The 20,076-nt window shown below is 41.9% G+C and overlaps 1 protein-coding gene across 3 annotated transcripts in view; it reads right to left on the reverse strand.

The window, feature by feature from the left end:
- Positions 1–20,076, reverse strand: part of LOC148655268 (dynein axonemal heavy chain 3-like) — a 237,770-nt gene that overhangs the window by 207,773 nt on the left and 9,921 nt on the right. For 2 of the 3 annotated variants that reach the window (XM_088645658.1, XM_088645657.1), the window contains exons 2-3: positions 11,603–11,688; positions 3,586–3,665 (exon numbers count right to left, since the gene is read on the reverse strand). In XM_088645658.1, coding sequence (XP_088501784.1) covers positions 3,586–3,665; positions 11,603–11,688 — 166 coding nt within the window. The remainder of the gene's footprint in view (positions 1–3,585; positions 3,666–11,602; positions 11,689–20,076) is intronic. The other variant, XM_088645659.1, reaches the window with a different exon arrangement.

A 20,076-nucleotide genomic window follows, 5' to 3' on the forward strand; every position in this document is an offset into this window, starting at 1 on the left:
TGGGTTGCAATGGGTTAATGCTTTACTTATTGTTTGAAGAATATAGTGAGCAATAAAGCTGGCATTATGCCTACTGTATGTCCACTTTTATGTGTTCATCCTCTTGAAACAGAACTCTGTGTGGTAGAAGAAGAGACTATGTGGTTGGACCCATCACAATGGTTAAATCTGAGGTTACCCTTTTATAATGGGCGTTTCTGGATACATTTCCCACCTTTGTTTTATTTTTCAGATTAAACGGCTTGATTTCTATTAACTTAGATCTTGAGCTTATAGTTGTGAAGTTATTAATTTGTGTGGCTGACACCTTTATCCTCAATGTCTTATATTTTTACTCGTTTATGCAACTGGGTATTATGAATTGGCTACATTACTCTGCTCTCCTCCCCACTGATAGCTGATGTGTGGTGAGCGTTCTGGCGCACTATGGCTGCCGTCGCATCATCCAGGTGGGGCTACACATTGGTGGTGGTGGAGGGGAGTCCCCATTACCTGTAAAGCGCTTTGAGTGGAGTGTCCAGAAAAGCGCTATATAAGTGTAAGCAATTATTATTATTATTATTATTATAGCGTAGGTACAGAAACTTAATAAAATGAGGCTGCTCAAGGGTGATGCAACCCACTGAACGTGGAATCCATTAATCTTAATTCCTGAACTTTGGGAAGTGGACAGCTAGTCCACTTGGAGAATAAATCAAATTCCAAAAAACTTCAGATCCATGATTTTCATTTTGATGTTTCCACACCATCTATTTTTAAAATAATTGACAAATCTACAGTTATATCCAAAAGGGAAGCACGTTCTTACAGACTTCACCGTTCGTCACTCTCGAAATTCAATTGAAGATTCTCGCTACTCATAATGTTCTCATCACACAGAAGAAAATATCAGAAAAGCCCAACAGGCACCACCAACAAGCAGCTTGTCTGTTTGTGTACCATCTGTGGAGGTGGAGAGACCCCATCATTTCATATTCAACAGAGCTGTCGACCATACTGTTCCCCATGCTGTGTGTATATTCAGAAGAATTAATGCGAACTGAAAACGTGGGAGGAAAATTAAACACAGCTATTTATGAGCTATCTCACTCTGTAAACTTTGAAAAAGTAATTAACTGAATCTGTGAGAGCACAATAAATATTATAAGGGATAATCACTTAAGATTTTGCTTTCTCTTTTATTTGTAGTGTATAATTATTTATTGATCACATCTGCTTTAGTTCTCAGAGAACTGGACTGATATTTGACTTTTACTCCTCCAAAATCCCCAGGTGACACAGACACTGGAGGCTCTGTACATCTTTCAAACTTGAACATGAGACAGGACAACATGCATGGGTAACATTGGGTGATGAAGACTACAGTACATAAATAAATGAATAGTTATACTGTACCTCTTCTAATGCAATAATGTAATAAGAGTTTAATCCTCCTCACCGAAAGAAGCATAACTTATTTTTAGATGGATCATTTTAAGGCACTAATTAGCTAAATTATGTAGGTAAGAGCTCAGTCAGAATGCAGATCTGCAGACTCCATGGCACTACAGCTGGAGTTGTGCACCTGCCACAGGAACATCCCCTCAGCTGTCCTTTGGGGAAAGCTGATACAAACGTAGGCCTAAGGGTTAATACCAAAACTCAGTCCAGGTACAGTATGTTGTGCAGTGGTCAGGGCTTCTACTTACCACGAAACCTCTATTAGGATACAGGTGTTGCTCCCTTGGGCAGTGCATCAGTAAAGGACAAAACTGTATACAGTAAACGAGCACATGAGTAAATTTGGATAAGGAGAGTGAGAGCATGTCTTCACTATCCCCAAAGGGGCAATTTGTTTTACAGCAGCAGACAATACAAAGAAAACACACAAACAATACAACACAGATGTGAACAAGAGAATCATCTTTCAAAGGGTGTGAAGAGTCCCCTGGGATGGAATATGCTTGATGCAAGACCAGTAACAGATAGACATGGGATAGGGCCGAAAGATCAGCACCACTGCACGTTCTGACACAGTTTGACAGTATTTCACAGTTTGTTCTTGCTGCTCAGATTCAGATTTCCAAACAAGCTGATCAGGGCAGGAAGTAAAACAAATTCAATAAAAGACTGATAACACATGATCAACAACAAATTATCAACCTTAAAATGTCAGAGCTTAGTTAAGAAAAATAGACCACATTGCCTATTTCAAAAAATAGAATAAGATAAAAGCATCAGCCTCATAATTAAAGCAGTGGGAGGCCACTGTCCATTGACTTTGATGTCTCTAATGCGTGGGTCCAGGCCATAGTTGAGTAGCAGATGACTCAGGGTGGTGATGTAGGTTTTAAGGATTCATCTAAAACTGGAAAACTTGCACTTTGTAAATTTTCTAAATGGACTGAGACAATATCTTTCTGACGAACATCTCTGGAACAGGATGAACAGAGGCTTTGTTCATTTATTTTTAAAACTATAACACTTCAGCGACTGTAAATATTCAGAATATTCCCAAGAATTTCCTGGTCCTTCTAAGCCAATTCTCCACACTAAAACATCAATTTAACAGACAACTTCAAGAAGAGAGCATTAGAGGAGCCATAAACACCAGTTTTATGGACATCTGCAAGAACAAATCTCCCTAAATCCACACCTTAATCAATGGAAAGAAACCTCGGAGAAATAGTCACACAAACATCTTTTTTTTTGTTTTCTTGTCTTTCCTTTGACTCTATTTTCCATGCCAAGCAACTGCTATATATACTGTATATATTTTCTAGATCTCCTTACTCTGTTTTTTTTCTACCTTCTGAAGTGCTGTTATGAATAATTTACAAATGCATCTATCACCATCCCTTGGAACATGTCTGGAAAAGCCGAGACCTTCACTCCCACACGATGAAGAGCACAGGAGGGTATAACTGACAGATAATAGGTCTCTGGAGCTGATTTTTAAAAAAACATTTTATGGGGGGAGCAATAAGGTCTTTGACACAGACATTTTAAAGTCTATTGAAGGGAAACTGCCAGTTAACCCAGCGATGCAGGCATAAAGCACATACAAAAGGAAAGTCAAGAAGCTAAACAGGAAAAAGGTAGAAACTGCTAATGATACTGAAAGGTGCTTCTTGCAGGAACACACTGTCCTGTGGAGGACACTATAGCAATCTGCATCAAACCCAGCTCTAATCTGAAACTGATTCGATAGGCATCTCCACTCATCAAACATCAAGCTCATTTTCATTACTGAAGATCATACGTGGACGAAACACAAAGGTTTTGGCATGCCTCCCATCACAGGTTAAGGTAATATTTTAAATGGTACTGGGTATATGTTTTGGACAGCCCCACAATCATCCCAGCTCTCTTTGTGCAGTGCGGATTGTCTGCTTTTATTGTATGGGCACAGGTGACTTGCCCATAAAAAATAAAACTTAGGATTTGAATGAAAACAAGACAGATCCAGATTCCAAAACTACATCTGGCTGCTGCAACCACACTGCCTTCAGGTAAAAGAGATCTCTGGAGCTCAAGGACATTTATAAGATGAACAGGGAGAGAAGGGCGAGGGGAGAGCACCACCAGTGAGTAATTCAGCCTTACCGTTGGAGCCGAGGAGCTTATAGATGAAATATGTAGAGAAGTCTTGGGCTGCAGGGCTGTAACTGTTCCCAATTGAGTCACTACAGCAGTAAAGAGACAGAGAGAAAGAGAGAGAGAGAGAGCGCTTTTTAAAAGATAAAAAATATATATTCTTACTCTCTCAGCTGCCTTTGCAGAACAGGCAAGAAATTATAGCCAGCTCAGCAACCGGGAAAAAGGATTTACTTGTATTAGTGTACAAAGAAGCGAAAGGGCTAGGAGCTGAGTCCAACTCCCACACCAAGTTCACAATACAGACAACAGCTACATTTTCACAGTCACTTCAGTTAAATCTATCAGCGGACAAAAGAAAAATACTGGATCAACAGCGGCAATCACTTCATCTGGATGTTGGTTGCAGGTGTAACAAATATGGGACCAGTTTAGCTGCATATTCTTCTGCCTTACTCCTTACTTTTGTATTCTGTTAAAAACAAAGCAAAGCTTTTTTTTTATCTTGTGTAGGAAGCAATGATGTGTAAGTGCTGGTCTGGGAACATTCTGCAATAATTTATCTCAAACAAAAGTTAAGAGAGAACACTAGATCGATGTTCTGAGGGTGGACTAATGTAACTCTGATAAGCACATTTGTTGACAGTTGCTGCCCTGTTTTTGCACTGAAATACAAAGTCAGCTGGTTGTGGATCAAAAAGAACTTCACAAAAGTTCTCTAAATGAAATGAACTTCTCCTATGGATGGAGGCCAGGATGTATTCTTTTTAAGAAAGTTAAAGCTACAAATGAAGCAATCCACCTGGTCACTTGGTTGCTGGTATAACAGAGCCTGGTGCACTGAGTGACGTCACCCTCCTCTGAAATCTAGACAGTGTTGAACTCTGCTGTGGCATGCAGTAGGACCTCTCTTGATGTGGTTATCCATTAAGTTATCCATTGTCTAGGGAAGGGCGCTGTGTGTGCTCAGGGCGGGGAGAACTGAACTTGTCACACTAGCAGGTCTGAAGACCTCAGCATCTCAACCAGCTGTTTTGAAACATTCAATGCAAGTGGTTTCAAGATCATAGTTTCGAAGTTTCTTCCAGACACCCACAATTCCATCCATTCATCCAGTTACTACCTGCTTTATCCAATACAGGGTTGCAGGAGAGCCGAAGCCTCTCTCGGCAAGCAAGAGGTGCAAGACAAAACTATACCTTGGACATGACTCCTTCACAGGCCACCTACCCACAACTCTTTGCAAAAAATTGTACTGAAACACCGAACAGCAAGCTGTGCACACGCCAAAAAAAAACAAACATGAGAGTGCTTTATCCCTATCCTAAATTTCAGTGAAGTGTAATGTGGAACGGGCTTTAATCATGATGTAGGTGTTAAAATTGCACATTCTTTGTCAAGAGTGTGGGAAAACGGGAACAAAAGACAAAAGGAGGGTGAGGGAATGGGTAAAGGCTGCCTTCAGCTGGTCTGAGATCCAGTGACACAGTTGCCATACCCAGCCACGCAGAAACAGCAACATGTGGAAACACAGCCTATGCAACACAAACCTGCTCACTCTTTAATTAACCTTCTACCTGCTTGCACCTCAGCCCTGTCCTGGAAGCAAACCAATCTTCATGTGACACGACGTCTCTGCAGAGGAGGAAAATGTATTGTTCATTTCAAGAGTTTCTTGAGAACAAGCCCTTCTAAGTTTCTGGAGGAATCACCAAGGGGATAGAAATTCAGAACGTGGCAAAAACAATTTAGCTCATGAAAGCAAAACAAAGCCTTTATGCCTAAAGAGATAACAGAATAATGCAGTATTTGCAATTCATTATAACAATACTGAATTGGATTATGCTTTAAATTTAATTTATACTAGAGCTGCATGTCTCTGGGTGAAACTTGCTCTGTGCAGAATTCCCAGAAGGCAGAGGTAACTTTAAACTGAGCAGCATGTGCTGGCCTGATAATCTTCCCTAAAGATCGGAAGAACAGCGGTGCCTCTGGTTATCAGCCTCATTAGCTGTAATATTTGATAAAATTCTAATAGGACAAAATTTACTGTCATATTACAGACACATGGTATGGGGGTCCTTGAGGGCTGGAGGGTCTTCTGGAATCAGCTTGTTTTAAGATTATTTTTTAATCCACTTAACCACATAATGGAAAATGTTAAGACACCTGTAAAAATGCCATATTGCATCGGTTCAGTGCAGGATTTGCTCAGTGCCATAACTGCATGTCTGAACTTGGCAATTTCTCCCCCAAACTCATGAAGAGGAAATGTTCAACTATTAAATATTAGGTTATAGTGCACAGATTTTAAATGGCACTATATACTTTATTGCATAACAGTTTTAATGGACAGCCCACTAAGCCCAAGGCCCTACTGAAAGCTGTCAGTATATTACAGTGCCGTTAGTCCACTGTCTGATCATTAAAAAGGCACTGCTAAACTCCAGCACCGCAGGAAATTGTTCTGAAAGCAGATGGCAACAGGGATAACAATTAAAATATCTTTCAGCTGAAATAAATGCAGAAAATCACTATTTGGATGGCGTATTAGATTAATCAGGAACCTGGAGGGCTGTTAAAATACGTATATAGGAAATGTAAATTAGGGTTATGTTGTATGGATTACATATACTGCTACAGACCAAACATGTTGTTTTTTACTCATTGCTTTAATGTCCATTAAACAGTATGATACTGTTACTACTGTGCATAGAGATGTATAAACCATATTAAGCAGGGACTTACAGGTTTCCATGCAAAAGGACTTAAAGACTCAGGTTCTAAAATTTGAAACCCCATGAAATTATCCCCAAAATCTGAATTCTAAATATCGCACTCTGTAACACTGCTGCAATGTTTCTTTCTCTATGTGGTGTGTACAGTAAATTTGTTTTGGGACCATTCTAAAAGAATAAATGAAGCATACTGTATGCAAAACCTCAAAGTTACAAAATGTAAAATGTATTTATCCCCTTCTACAGAAATAAAATATCAACCAATGAATGTACAGTAAGCAGCAATACTTCAACAGCAATCCGTGTCTGATAAGTAAGGTCAATATGGAAACGTGGCAGTTCTAGAAACTTTAGGCAGCTGAACTAATCATACTCCATCCTGTTGTGATTGTATCACTTCTGCAGAAACAGAAAAGGATAGAAAAGAGAGAGATCTGAGGGTTAATCAAAGCCTGGAGCTGTGTGTTCCAGAACGCAGGCAATCGTATAAAGCTTTTCAGATCAGAGTCTGGGTTTTCACATTTTGTTCTCGAATTGCATCATTCTGTTATTTTGTAATGCTGAAGGACCGCTGATTATTGGCACGTTTCCCTGTATTAAAACACCTGGGGATGTTTTGAAATATTGCTGCTTACCTCCCGGCAATGTTTAACCCTTCAGCATGGAAAGATAAAGAACTGTGGTCCTGACTGCCTAGGATCTGTGATCCTGTCACGTCTAGAACAGCAGTGCCAGCAGGGACACAATTTGAAAACGCCTGGGACAAAATAAAAATAATTAATTCATTGATTCTGTTGCTGAATCTGTACAGTTCAGTGCAACGAGATGCAGCTACTGTATTCACCTGGAATGAAACACACACAAGGAAATATTCGTGCTCCAGCACAGCTGTAGCAAAGGCACGGGAATTAAAGAAAGAGAAAAAAATAACAAGTGCACATGCACACACACACACACACACACACAGAGAGATGGGATTTCTCTAGCTTTTCCGTGTTCGCCCATCTCTGTTCTCCTGGTTTAATGTTGATGGATGGCTGTATCTGGGGTCGCAAATAAACCTGGCAATAAGGAATGCGGGCAGATGATTTGTGTTATCAGGGACATCAAGAGGCTTGCTGCCGTGGTTATTAACAGATACCTCTCCTGCTGGAGGCAAAATCAATCATGGTGATAACGGGGGCTGACGACGGGGCAGGGAGGCCAGGGCGCTAGGTGCCAGTGCCCCCCCACACCTATTAAACTCCCCCAGGGACACTTACGCCTCCGACGTGACCCAGCTGCACAGTTCATCACCACAGAGGCCTTAGACTAACCTCCTCCTCCTCACTTATCAGCTCATCTGAGCAGACAGCAAGGGCGGAAGAATTGCTTGCCTGCAGACACCGCAACAAACTTAAAGATGCGGTCAGGGAATTCTGGGATAGTGGCCGTCAGGGAATTGCCTGCTGAAGAAAAGTTTCGTATTTTTTGGGATGTGAAGCCAGTCAACCCCCTACGCCTGCAACACGGCACACTTTTGTCTTCCGTCGGCCTGGGCTGTCAGGGGCCCAGTCGTGACACCCGGCAGGGCTGTTCCTGGGCTCTCTCGGCGCTGCCTGGGCTATCGTTCCGGACTCACGTTCCATGGCGTTGACGCCGCTGCACCACAGGTGTCAAAACTGAAGGAGCCGCAGGGCTGTCACAGCCACCACTGACCTCCGCGACGGAGGAGGCTCCCGCTCAGACGGTCAGCTGGGGATTGGGGGGCTGGAGAGCTGGAAAGCAAGACCGACTCCAGCTGTCACTTTTTAGGCTGTAGCGAAGAAAAAGAGGGGCTTTGACGAGCTTGGGAGTTGACGCTTGTCGGCGCCGTGAGGAAAGAGACAAGTGCTTGCCTTTGTGTGATGGTGTGTCACCGCGGTCCCCAGCCCTGGTCCTGGAGTAACACTGGGCCTTCTGGGTGTTGCTGCATTCTTAATCATAGGCGAATTGATTTCAATTTTCTATTCAGGGCATACCTGTAAACTCACGGTCAGGTCTTAAAACTTTAAATGATATTTGTAATTGGAATCATCCCTTTTGTACTGATTTCAGGCTTCAGAACTGCCACTGTTGAGGTGTCATCATAAATGTGACCAAATGGCCCTCTGCAGAAGGAAAAATTGCCCATTGTTGGTGATAGAGTGGACGTGTCTGATACAGTGCCACCTCACTGGGGCCTGTCTGCCACAGTGTCATTCTCACCTGTGGAATTGTCTGATTCAGTATCATTCTTACATGCTGATGTATCTGATGCAGTGTCATCTCACTGTGAACATGGCAGAAACAGTCTACTCTACACATGTGCCTGTGAGCATGATTAATAAAGTTTCATCACTACCAGTTATTGTGTCTGATACAGTGTAATCACTACCTGTGGGTGTGTCTGATACAGTGTAATCACTACCTGTGGGTGTGTCTGATACAGTGTCATCTCTACCTGTGGGTGTGTCTGATACAGTGTCATCACTACCAGTTATTGCGTCTGATACAGTGAAATCACTACCTGTGGGTGTGTCTTATACAGTGTCATTTGTACCACAGGTTATCAATTGATCAACTAGTAAAAGCTGTTTAGTAAAAAAATAACTAGCACGTTGAGGAGATGCTGCACATGCTCTGTGTACTGAAATTGTGGGAATCTGCACCCTTGAATTAGAGTATTTTTGACACTGCAGGACTTTGACACTCTTCAAGACTGACTGAAAAAACAAGTTAAAAAACAACATGCAAGCAATTACAGCAAGTAATCAACCGGGACTGGAGCTGCAGAGCTGAGTTGGAATGAAACCCATCAGATACAGATACCAGGACTAGGATTAGGAGCCACTCGCAGATCCAGCAGCTCACTGAGTGATGGCTGACACTGTTCTGCAAAACCCTCTTGGCTGACATCTGTTAGCCAGCCCCCCTCCTGGTTATGTAATAGTTTCTCCCTCTGTACTGCCCGCCCTCTCTCTGCCTTTATTAACATCCACTGTAATAGACTACACATATTTACAAAATATATTCAAGTATACTTAATAATTTAAAGGGATTAAATATTCAACACAATAATTTAGTATTTATGATGGCATACTTGAGATAAACAACCATCACAAACGTTCTTTGCTGAAATAGTTTCAAGCTTTTATGTGCAAGGATTGGTTTCTTTGCTCTTCCTGTACCAAAAATGCACAAAAGAGAAATTGTTTTATCTTTATTTTTATTAATGCGGGAAATGCAGAATTTGACATTACCATACTTTCCAGTCTTTTTTCTGTATGTTGGATTCAATTAACACTTTTTACATTCAAATAATTAATTTACAAGGTCATTCTATATTTTTTCTTTACTAAAGCTGATGTGTTTTAAATGACATTCATTTACTTTTCTCTGCCATACCTTCTGCTAGCATTTCCTAATGTTACAATATTGTATATTTTAGCAAAAATGGACCAAAAAAAGGACCTCACCACACATCAGCTCTCAGTGGGGAGGAGAACAGAGAAGCCAATTCATAGATGGGGATTATTAGGAGGCCATGATTGGTAAGGGCCAATGGGAAATTTGGCCAGGACGCCAGGGTTACACCCCTACTTATACTTTCGAAGGAATAAGTCTCTGCTGAACCCTATTTCCATCCAGGGTGAGGGACATAGATCGTGGGGCAGTCCTACAAGTACTTAGGGGTACACCTGGATGATAAGCTGGAGTGTGGTCTGGTGACACTGACGCCCTGTCCAAGAAAGGTCAGAGCCGACTATTTTCTTAAGAGGCTCAGGTCCTTTGGTGTTTGTGGAACACTGCTACACATTTTTTATGAATCAGTGGTGGCGGCGGTCATCTTCTAAGATGTTGTGTGCTGATGCAAATAGGCTCAATAAACTCATCAAGAAGGCTGGCACTGTGCTGGGGATGAGCCTTGACCCCATGGAGGTGGTGGCTGAGAGGAGAATGCTGACCAAGCTCACAGCCATCATGAACAACACCTCTCATCCGCTTCATGGGACTGTTACTGGGCAGCGGAGCACATTTAGCAACAGACTGCTCCAGCTACGGTGTTCAAGGGAACGTTTCCGCAGGTCTCTCCTCCCGGCGGCTGTCAGGGTGTATAACGCTGCCCTAGGCTAGGACTGTTAGCCCTTCATTTGCTCCTCTATGGACAGCACGCTGCTCCATTGTACTTTTTGGACAATCTGTATAAACCTATGTACATTTTGCACATATTTTATTGTTCTTACAGTGACTATGATCATCATATTTTGCAAACACCTATGTATTTATGAATTTATTTTATTTTAAATTTATTTCGTATAATTTTTCGTCTATTCTGATGTCTGTTTTTGCTTGTCTTGGGCTGGACTGCTGTAACACATCAATTTCCCTTCGGGATCAATAAAGTCTTATCTATCTACTTTTTTCGAGAAGCGCCCTGGGATTTTTAATGACCACAGAGAGTCAGGACCTTGATTTTTACGTCTCATCTGAAGGACAGCGCTTCTTTACAGTATAGCATCCCCGACACTATACTGGGGCATTAGGACCCACATGGACCGCAGGGTGAGCGCCCCCTGCTGGCCCCACTAACACCTCTTCCAGCAGCAACCTTTTTTTTTCCCAGGAGATCTCCCATCTACTGTAGGTACTGACCAGGCTTAGCTTCAGTGGGTTGCCAGTTGTGAGTTGTAAGGTTATATGGCTGCTGTAGATTTTATTCCTGTCTTTAAAATGTAGTGTTTGATTTGTGTATGAAAGGGTTAAATTCCATTCTTGCTGGAAAAAAAAACTCTGGTTGTGTGGAACGTTTGAGAGTGTGGGACATTTCAGAGCAAAAACTGCAGTGGAAACAACATTCTGTGTTAGTGTTTAAAATATCCTTGTACCATGTATGTCTGTCTTTATTTTGCTTTTGTTAAAATATACACCCATGTGTCGTTTTCCTAAACATGACATTTATGGTAACTCAGAAGGATATTTTGGTGTATGGAAATCCCCTGTTTTCACAGCACAGCAGAAAAGAACCATGTTTTGAGCTTCTGAGTGGCCTCCTGTAAAACCAACTCATTTCAAAACGTCAATAACCTGTGCTGCGGCCTCTTGCATCCACACAAAACTTTAGGGGGGCCATTCTCCAGTCTAGTTGCTTAGAAAAGGAAAAAAGCTTGGAGACACAAATCACTATATTAAGAGGAATACAAAGTAATGCCAAAAATAAAGCCCACCGACACCTGCACAAGACGAGGTTGAGAACCATTAACCAAGCAATCGCAGGACCACAGGCTCACCTGACCCCGCGGTGAAACTTCTCCTCTTTGAGTGGCACGGCCCGGGTTCGAACTCCCTGCTGCAGGATGCGGAGTTTCTCAGAAGCCTGGTAGCACAAACAGAGGGCAAGAACAGAGCTCGTTACACAGAGAAGGTGGTTAGTCTTCAGCAAGAGACGTTTCCACTAATCTTCGTGAATATTGTATTTGGGCATGTTTTCACTCTTTACTTCAGGTGTGAATTATCCATTTTTTCCCTGCAGGGGAATTACTGCTTACTTCTGACAATGGAGAATGCAAATAATATTTAGATTTAAGAAGTTCTTAGACCTAATGTTATACAGACCCAGAACTGCCAAATTATATGCACATATTGTATTATGAAGAATTGTACTTGCAGTAGAACGCTGGACATATTTTAAGGATTTAAATGTAGAATTATTAATCATTTCTGGGTTCTTGTGATACCTACAGATTAGACAAAGCCACCATTTCACACGTTGTGGCCCAAGAACAGCATTATTAAAAATATACCCATAAATAAATAAAATAGCAGGTTCATCTATAAAGAGTTGTGCCCAGTCAGAAGAATGTTTACAAATGGAATCATTCATCGAATCATCTTCTAGTATATCAAAGTGAACTGGCATTTTGCACAGTCAATACTTAAACAACATTGGTGGGTGGATATTTCCCTAGGAAGCTAGAAACCACATTTCAAAGCTCTGATTCCACCAATTAATTTGTTCACAATAGCAGAATTCAAGGAATTAGTGTCACATCTGCAGTAGCAGTCCCATACTCATTTTCATGCATAGGATGAGGCCCAGTGTAGTACTATAGAAACCAAACTGAAAGGTTTGTGAATCAAAGGTTCTCCTCTCAAAATGAAAACCACTACACTTAATGTGCAATCAGGCTTGGAGAGGGTGATGGGGGCAACGATGACTCATGCCAACTTCGAGTCTGAAGTGCACAGGACAAGTGCTTGCAGCTGTGTTGGTATTAATGTTACATGGGTTTTTTTTAAAGCTAATGTTGTTTTCCCATTTTTGGCTGAACACTGAGGAAGAGATGTTTTGACGCAATGCAACTGTTGCTATTGCCTTTCTGCTTGAAAGGCATTACAATAGATGTCTGGGAAAGCTCTGTGCTACAGCTGTGTGGTGTGTGCCAGGCATGGTGAACTGTGAAGCCCTTCAAGTACTGAAAACCAGACAAACCTGCTGTATAGATCTGGAGCGTGCTTGTGCTGCCTCACTTACAAAACAACACGTGAAAACCGCCAAGGGCAGAATCGGATCACTGTCCTTTCACTGACTGTCTAATCTGATTTTATACTGCACTGCATCTTGGCTGCACAGGATGCCCATTTAAATTGACTCCGGACTCTCAGCTGTTTCAAATTTACTTGCTGTGTTTGATATGCATGGTGAGATTTTGAGACAGTGGTGTTATTGGTGTAGGAGGTGAGGGGGAGCCACCTCAGTGGCTCAGCTAATGTTATTTGCTCAAACACAGGTTCGAGTCTGGGTTTGCTCTAGTGGCAGTGCTCAGCTACTTGGGGAATCCCAGTTGCAGTCAGCTAGGGCAGGCCCACTGGGCACAAAGGTGAGCCCTGCAGCGGGCATGCAGGACTGCTTGTGAGGATCATGATTCGCCTCCAGTCAGCTGATCTTGCTGTACAGGGTGGTGCAGTCAGTGAGGGATGCGCCTCTCATCCAATCAACACTGATCTTCTACTACAGGTCAGTGCTCTCAGTAAGAGACATGACTCTCCTCCAGTCAGCAATGATCCTCCAGTACAGGGCAATGCTGTCAGTGAGGGACATGCCTCTCCTCCAGTCAACACTGATTCTCCAGTACAGGGCAATGCTGTCAGTGAGGGACATGCCTCTCCTCCAGTCAACACTGATTCTCCAGTACAGGGCAATGCTGTCAGTGAGAGACATGACTCTCCTCCAATCAGCAATGATCCTCCAGCAGGGGACAGTGCAGTCAGTGAGGGACATGCCTCTCCTCCAGTCAGCACTGATTCTCCAGTAGAGGGTAGTGCTGGCAGTGAGAGGCATAATTCTCCTCCAATCAGCATTGATCCTCCAGTAGGGGACAGTGCAGTCAGTGAGGGACATGACTCTCCTCCAATCAGCATTGATCCTCCAGTAGGGGACAGTGCAGTCAGTGAGGGACGGACCTTCTAATCACTATTAATCCATAGGTAGGGAGTTGTGCCACCCGTGTGCAATGACCTTTTAATTATAGGATCACAAACTCATATGCATCTAAGAAAAAAAAAAAATTTATATTTAAACAAGTATTATGGCAGCAAACCCATAGTATGGTAAGCAAAGCTGTTGTAGCCAATAACTTTCAAACCCACCGATCAAGTCAATACTATACAGAAATATTGAAATGGAAAAAAAAACGCTCGGTTGTGTCAAGCTGCTCCATACAAATTGTCAATGAATATGGAACAGAAATCCATGACCAGAGATCTCTATGTGGTAAATTGTTCTGGTCATGTTCAACGTGTTTTTTCTCACACTCAGCTCTGCTGAACCGCCATGACAAATCACAGGTAGTTCCTGATTTATGTGGCGGATGCGTTGCTGGAAAACACTGCATAAATCACAAACCTAGAACTTAATTCCCCACAGGAATGCATGTACAGTACGTTCAAGGTCCGTTCCCAACTATAATACTGATCTCCCCACTAAAACCCATTACAGATTTATTCACGAAGGCTGTTTATATAGTTGTGCTAAAAATCATTTTTAAAGTAAATGTGGTAATGTATTTCCATGTGAAAGGTGAAAGGAACACTATTGATAATGGTGGGTGGAAACTACAGGAGTTGTGTCCACAGATACTTCTGAACTGAACAACTATCTTCAGTTGTTTAAATCTCAGTCAGCCTTTTATTACATACAGTACCACTTAATGCCTCATAAGGTTACTTTTTTCCTTATTTAGGTATTTATATTATTATTTATAGACATTTAACTATCATTGAATTTGAGGTTGCCTATTTTATTCATCATTTTTTTAAACCGACTTTACATTTTAGCGTTACATGCAATTTTCTGTTTCAGATTTTGTTTAATCTTTCACTTTGTTTTAGAGTTTAATTGATTTTATCCAACTTAAGGTACTTGTCATTAAGACAAATTAGAAACAAGGGAAACCTTTGTGTTGTATACAGAACATAGCATATGGCATAAAATATATGTTTTGTTACAATATATCAAAGTAACAGAATTCAGTGCAGTATCGCTAAATTCTGAGCATAATAAATAACATCCTTATGCAAATAAAGCTTAAGGAGTGAGAGATATGAGATTAAGAGTGGCCTGTGTATCTCCCAAGCGACACCTTTCATGCCAGCATGCGTCTGTGTTTACATTGTCTTGAACACTCACCAAGATTGCCTGCTACTGGCCGAACCCAAGGGCATGAACAGTGAGCACTAATAGCTAACTAACTACCTGTAACCCAATATGGCTAAAAATAACAACTAAATGCAAATTATATTATCATTCATCCACCTATTTTCTAAGACTGATCCAGAAGCCTTTCCAGGAAAGTAAGGGTCCCAAGGCAGGATGGGACACCAGTCTATTGCAGGGCACACACAGACACAGACTCACACCACAGCCAGTTTTCTGAGAAACCAATTATCCTACCAGTATGCACGGGTGGAACATACAGACTCCACACAGACAGCACCCCCAGTCTAGAATTGAACCCAGGGCCCCTAGCCCTGCAAGGCAGCAGTGCTGACCACTGTGACATCATGCCACCCTGCTTTGTCATTATTCTATGTCAAAGTGAATTCGACCCTGCTGAGACTGAACACATGTGCTTTCCATGGACTGGTTTGTAAAATCGACAATCCGTGATAAGTGGATCGGTGCCAGTGGTGAGCCAAGGTGCTGCCTGACAGCTTCTTCAGGGGGAGTGCTCCAGAGAGAGCTGCTTGTTCTTTCTCACTGGAGCCATGAATTCACCCAGTAAACTGAGAGCTATAGCTGTGCTGTGAAGGATACAGTATGCCCCAATAATCCTATCCACCATTTTCGGGCTGCAGTGAAGCACACCCCAATTTATCTATGCAGAGAAACCTCCTTTTCAGATTTAAATAGTTTGCTCAGTCACATTTTCAGTGCACCTTATTGTTAACCCTTTGGCAACACCACACACAGATTGCATAGTGTACAAGATCAAGGCATATTGCAAATTCCCTGTCATTTGTAAACACACAATTCATTATCACTGTAAAAATGCAGAAACATTGATTTTCGGCCAAATGCTAATAACCCGAATGCCCTTTTAAATACCAATATTTAGTCGTATATAAATAAAATGAGCAGGGTAAAAAGTCACAACCTACAGTACACATCCACAGTTTAGAAAATAATAGTATGCTTACACTGGTCATTTATCACTCTGTTAACAAACGCAAAAATATTGATTTAGTAATGTCTTTTTTTATTAATTAGAAATAATTAATTAGGTTATTGATTAGAAATAAGAAAATATATTTCATTCCCAACAACAAATGCTCTATTTTAGTGCTTTTTAAATCCAAATGTTGTTACGAATTATTTATACACTGTTTGGAACTTTAATAGTAATAATCCATATGGCATATTTGGTCCCCTAAAGAGATCAAACACCGCAAACTGTCAGAATATCAGAATTATGACAGGAGCCAGGAACGTTTACTTGACTTTGGCCATGATCCAGAAGTTAAATGATGCATCTAGACAATGGACCCTCTTCCTAATAGTTCCATGGATTTCTATGGTCTCGGTGTGTTCTCTGCACAACATCTGTACAATGAATGTCTCTGGGAATGCAGATACTGTATAGCATAAAACTGATTTCTGAAATGCTGCTGCTCTTAGGTAGGATTCTTATATCATGGATAACCATCTCTGCCAATATAGCCATAACCTGACAGACGGCAGTAGATGGCTTAGTGTCAGCACGTCTGTGACCTCCCGAAATACCAAAGAAGCACTGGTGACAATACTCCTGGCATATTCATATACAGTAGATATGAGGGTTGCCAATACGACTTTTCCAAAAAAAAAGTGGCACAGGCTGAGAATATCTACCCCATACAAGCATAATTACAATTCGACGTAAGATTGTCACGTAAAAAATGTAAACTCTTCTGTCCAGTCCTGCACCCCTCTCTCCACACTGTCATCCACACCACCCAGGCCTGTCAGTCTAAGGCTCCTCATACTCCAATAGCACGTTTGCAGCTGCAGCTCCAGCAAATCAACTCTGATTTTATTTCTTTGAATGAAACCAATGCTCTCTTTCAAGACTATTATATGCCCATTTATTAGTTAAAATCAAGTTCAAAATAACCTACAAAAGGGATTTGTAATATATCAATCAACATACATGTACACATAAAGCAGAATATCATGATTTCCTAATAAGCAAATAAAAATACTGTACCTACAGTACCTTTCTGCAATGCCTTAACATTATTAAACTACGAAATGTTAATGAAGTCTCACACCACCAGCCATTTAAAGACTGCCTTCAAAGTGAATGACCCATAAAACAACACAGAGCAGCATTTAAAGGCTGTATTTAGTCCATATTGTTTACACCCCAAAATAAACATTCTGCTACATCATTCTTTTCCATAAATTCTCATGTACATCTTTGTCACAAATAAACAAGCCTCAGACGATCAGTTAGATGTCCAGTGCAGAAAGGCTGCACATTCGCTCACGCTTGAGTCTGACCACTCTGGAGAGGAGACTTTCACCACAGCCCCTGTTCACCTGCACCGCATTTGCAACTAGCTGATAAGTGGGCAGCACACTCAGTATTAATACTGAGCTACAGTACAGTATACCCCTATTCTCTCTCCATGGCAGAGCAAACCTACTTAATGATCTGCACAAACGCTATTCATGCCTCTGTGTTCTGAGGAGCCACACCTGCCTATCCTAGAAACCCTTTCCTGGCCCTGTCAAGTAGCGCAGGATGTGGATGGGCACAGATACTGAGAGTCAACGCAGCAGGGATAAAAATGCAAAGCTATTTGGTCCAATTCAACATTAACAGCCTGGCGGCTCTTGCAGAAACAAGCCTCTCTAGCATCATCTGCAAAACAGAAACTACTATTTTAACTCCTCGTCTGTAAGTTCACCGAAAACTAAATCAAACCCCAGAGCATCCAGTTCACAACACTGACCTGTGCACAAGAGACATACTGTAAATGATATGAAAGGGCGGCATCACATCAGTTGACACAATTGACATTAAAGCCAAACGTAACGCACAGCTTTTACTCATTTGAGAATTCTTCTAATGCAATCAAGTCCAGACGAAGAAAAACAGCAACAAAGTTAGCCCAACTTGCACGCACGAAAACAGCCATGGATTCACGCATCAGAAACTCACCTTCTTTTCATGCAAACCTTAAGCCCCCTGTCTGCTCGCACAACTCCAAGGGAACGATGCAAAAGGAGCTCCATTCTGAAGTCGGACCCCACATTGCTAAAGCCTGGTGAACCTATCCGGGAGTCACAGAAGGCAAGGAAGAGCAAGGTGGAAAAACGAAGGTCTGGCACAGCAGCAGGGAGAGCCCAGCTCAGAACGCTGCCTTTCGGAATGAGACATCGATCCCTTCACCGCGCCAGACTGACCTTGGATATCCCAGTTAATTGACAGCCCAGCCTGCACAAGTGTTGGTCAATTAAACGGTAAACTCAATGCCATTAGTGATGTTTTATTAGTGACTAAATAGGTGATAATTAGGCTAAATGGCTTGCAGTTGCAGTACACTGAACCTGTCACCTAAAGAGTAATTAGTACGATATAATGTGCTGATAGCCATCTAGTACTGTACAACTGCAAACCCCATCCCTCATCCCTGTCCCTTTAGACCTGGGCACTCAAAACAGTCAATGGTTTGCCTGTAATTATTTGCTATTACCATATAAATGAGGTGCTTTGGAATAATCTTTGCTCCCCCCAATCCCTCCTGTCTTTTATCCTAAACAAAAGGGACACATTTCTGTCACAGGGAGAGAGAGACAGAGATGGCGGCGCCCAATTCAATTATGCGGTGAAGGATTTTCATTTTGATAGAGTTCTGTATCGGCGCTGGGCTTGAAAACACCCTTGCTACAGCTATTCTTGTAACCTGCCCCCACCACCCCCCGCACCCCAGCCAGACAATGAGGGCCTGGCTCTGTCATTCAGCCCCAGCTGGAGTGAGCGATGGCAGTAATCTCAGTTTGGCGTGCACCAGCTTGTAGGTGAGATAAGGCGCAAAATGCCGGGAAACAAACCCAGAACGCTCTGACTTAGAGGAAAATTAGGAATAAAGGACAAGAATGTTAAAAACTGATATAGCCGGCTTAGTCACACATCCCCCCCCCCCCACACGTACACAAGCACTCCCCCAGCTCTCTCTTTGTGTGCATGTCAGGCTCTTCCATTGACTTCAATTCATATCCTAATAATGAAATAATCTTATGCAATGCGTTTGTTCATTCATTAGCCTGTGTTCACTGCAGGAATGCAACACGTATGATAAGAAAGAACACTTCACAGTTGATAAAGGCATCTCTTTCCCCGGCCCTGCTCTGCCTCTGCCCCATACTGCACTGGGCAGATAGAAAGTTAAGCATTTTAAGATAAAGTAATAAGCACATTAACATGTTCATAGACCACTTGACTAAGGTCAGAAAGCTTAAGTCACTGTACTCCATAATATGGAGACCACACACTCCCCCATTCTGCCCTAACAGGTTTCCTCTTTGCAAACCTGTGAAAGCTTGTATTAATGTTAAGATGAAATACAGTCTCACCACCCCCACGTACAAATTCAGAAAGGTCAGTTGCGCAATCCCACTGATGCAGGTAGAGCAGGAAGCTATTCTTAGCCCTTGTGAAATTGCTTAACTACAGCAGAAATTAACTCCATACCTGGGTATAATTAGTATCTGTGTAGTTAAGCACATACTGCGATTTAAACTCAATACATATAAAACACAGTGTGCTGCAGCTTGAGACTTCAACATCAAAGCCGTGCATTTCAGTTTTATTTATTTGTTTATTATTTTATTAATAAAATAATGTAAGTTTTATTATTTAAGTCTTGGCTGCCTGTAAAAGGATGATTTATGTATTTTTGGCACAGCACCACCCCACCAATTAAATGCTTCAGGCACACAAGGATATTATACAATATTGTACAGGTAATGGTCCATCAAGGGCAGATAGCACTGCCACTACCTGTGCTGCAGATACAGCACCCATCACAAAGACTGAAATACATGCAAGGCTGAGGCGAATCACTCTAGGACCTCAGGAAGAGGTGGGAGAGGATATTGTTCTTGGGTATCTTGGATGGATGTGAACAGATTGCCACAGCCTGAATTGCGAGTTACCAACCACCAGTTTCCAATTCATCTTACGGGCTGTAGAGCAAAATGAAAATAAAAAACAATGGC

This window comes from Lepisosteus platostomus, chromosome 9 (assembly GCF_059453375.1).
Source record: "Lepisosteus platostomus isolate fLepPlt1 chromosome 9, fLepPlt1.hap1, whole genome shotgun sequence".
NCBI classification, from domain to species: Eukaryota; Metazoa; Chordata; class Actinopteri; order Semionotiformes; family Lepisosteidae; genus Lepisosteus; species Lepisosteus platostomus.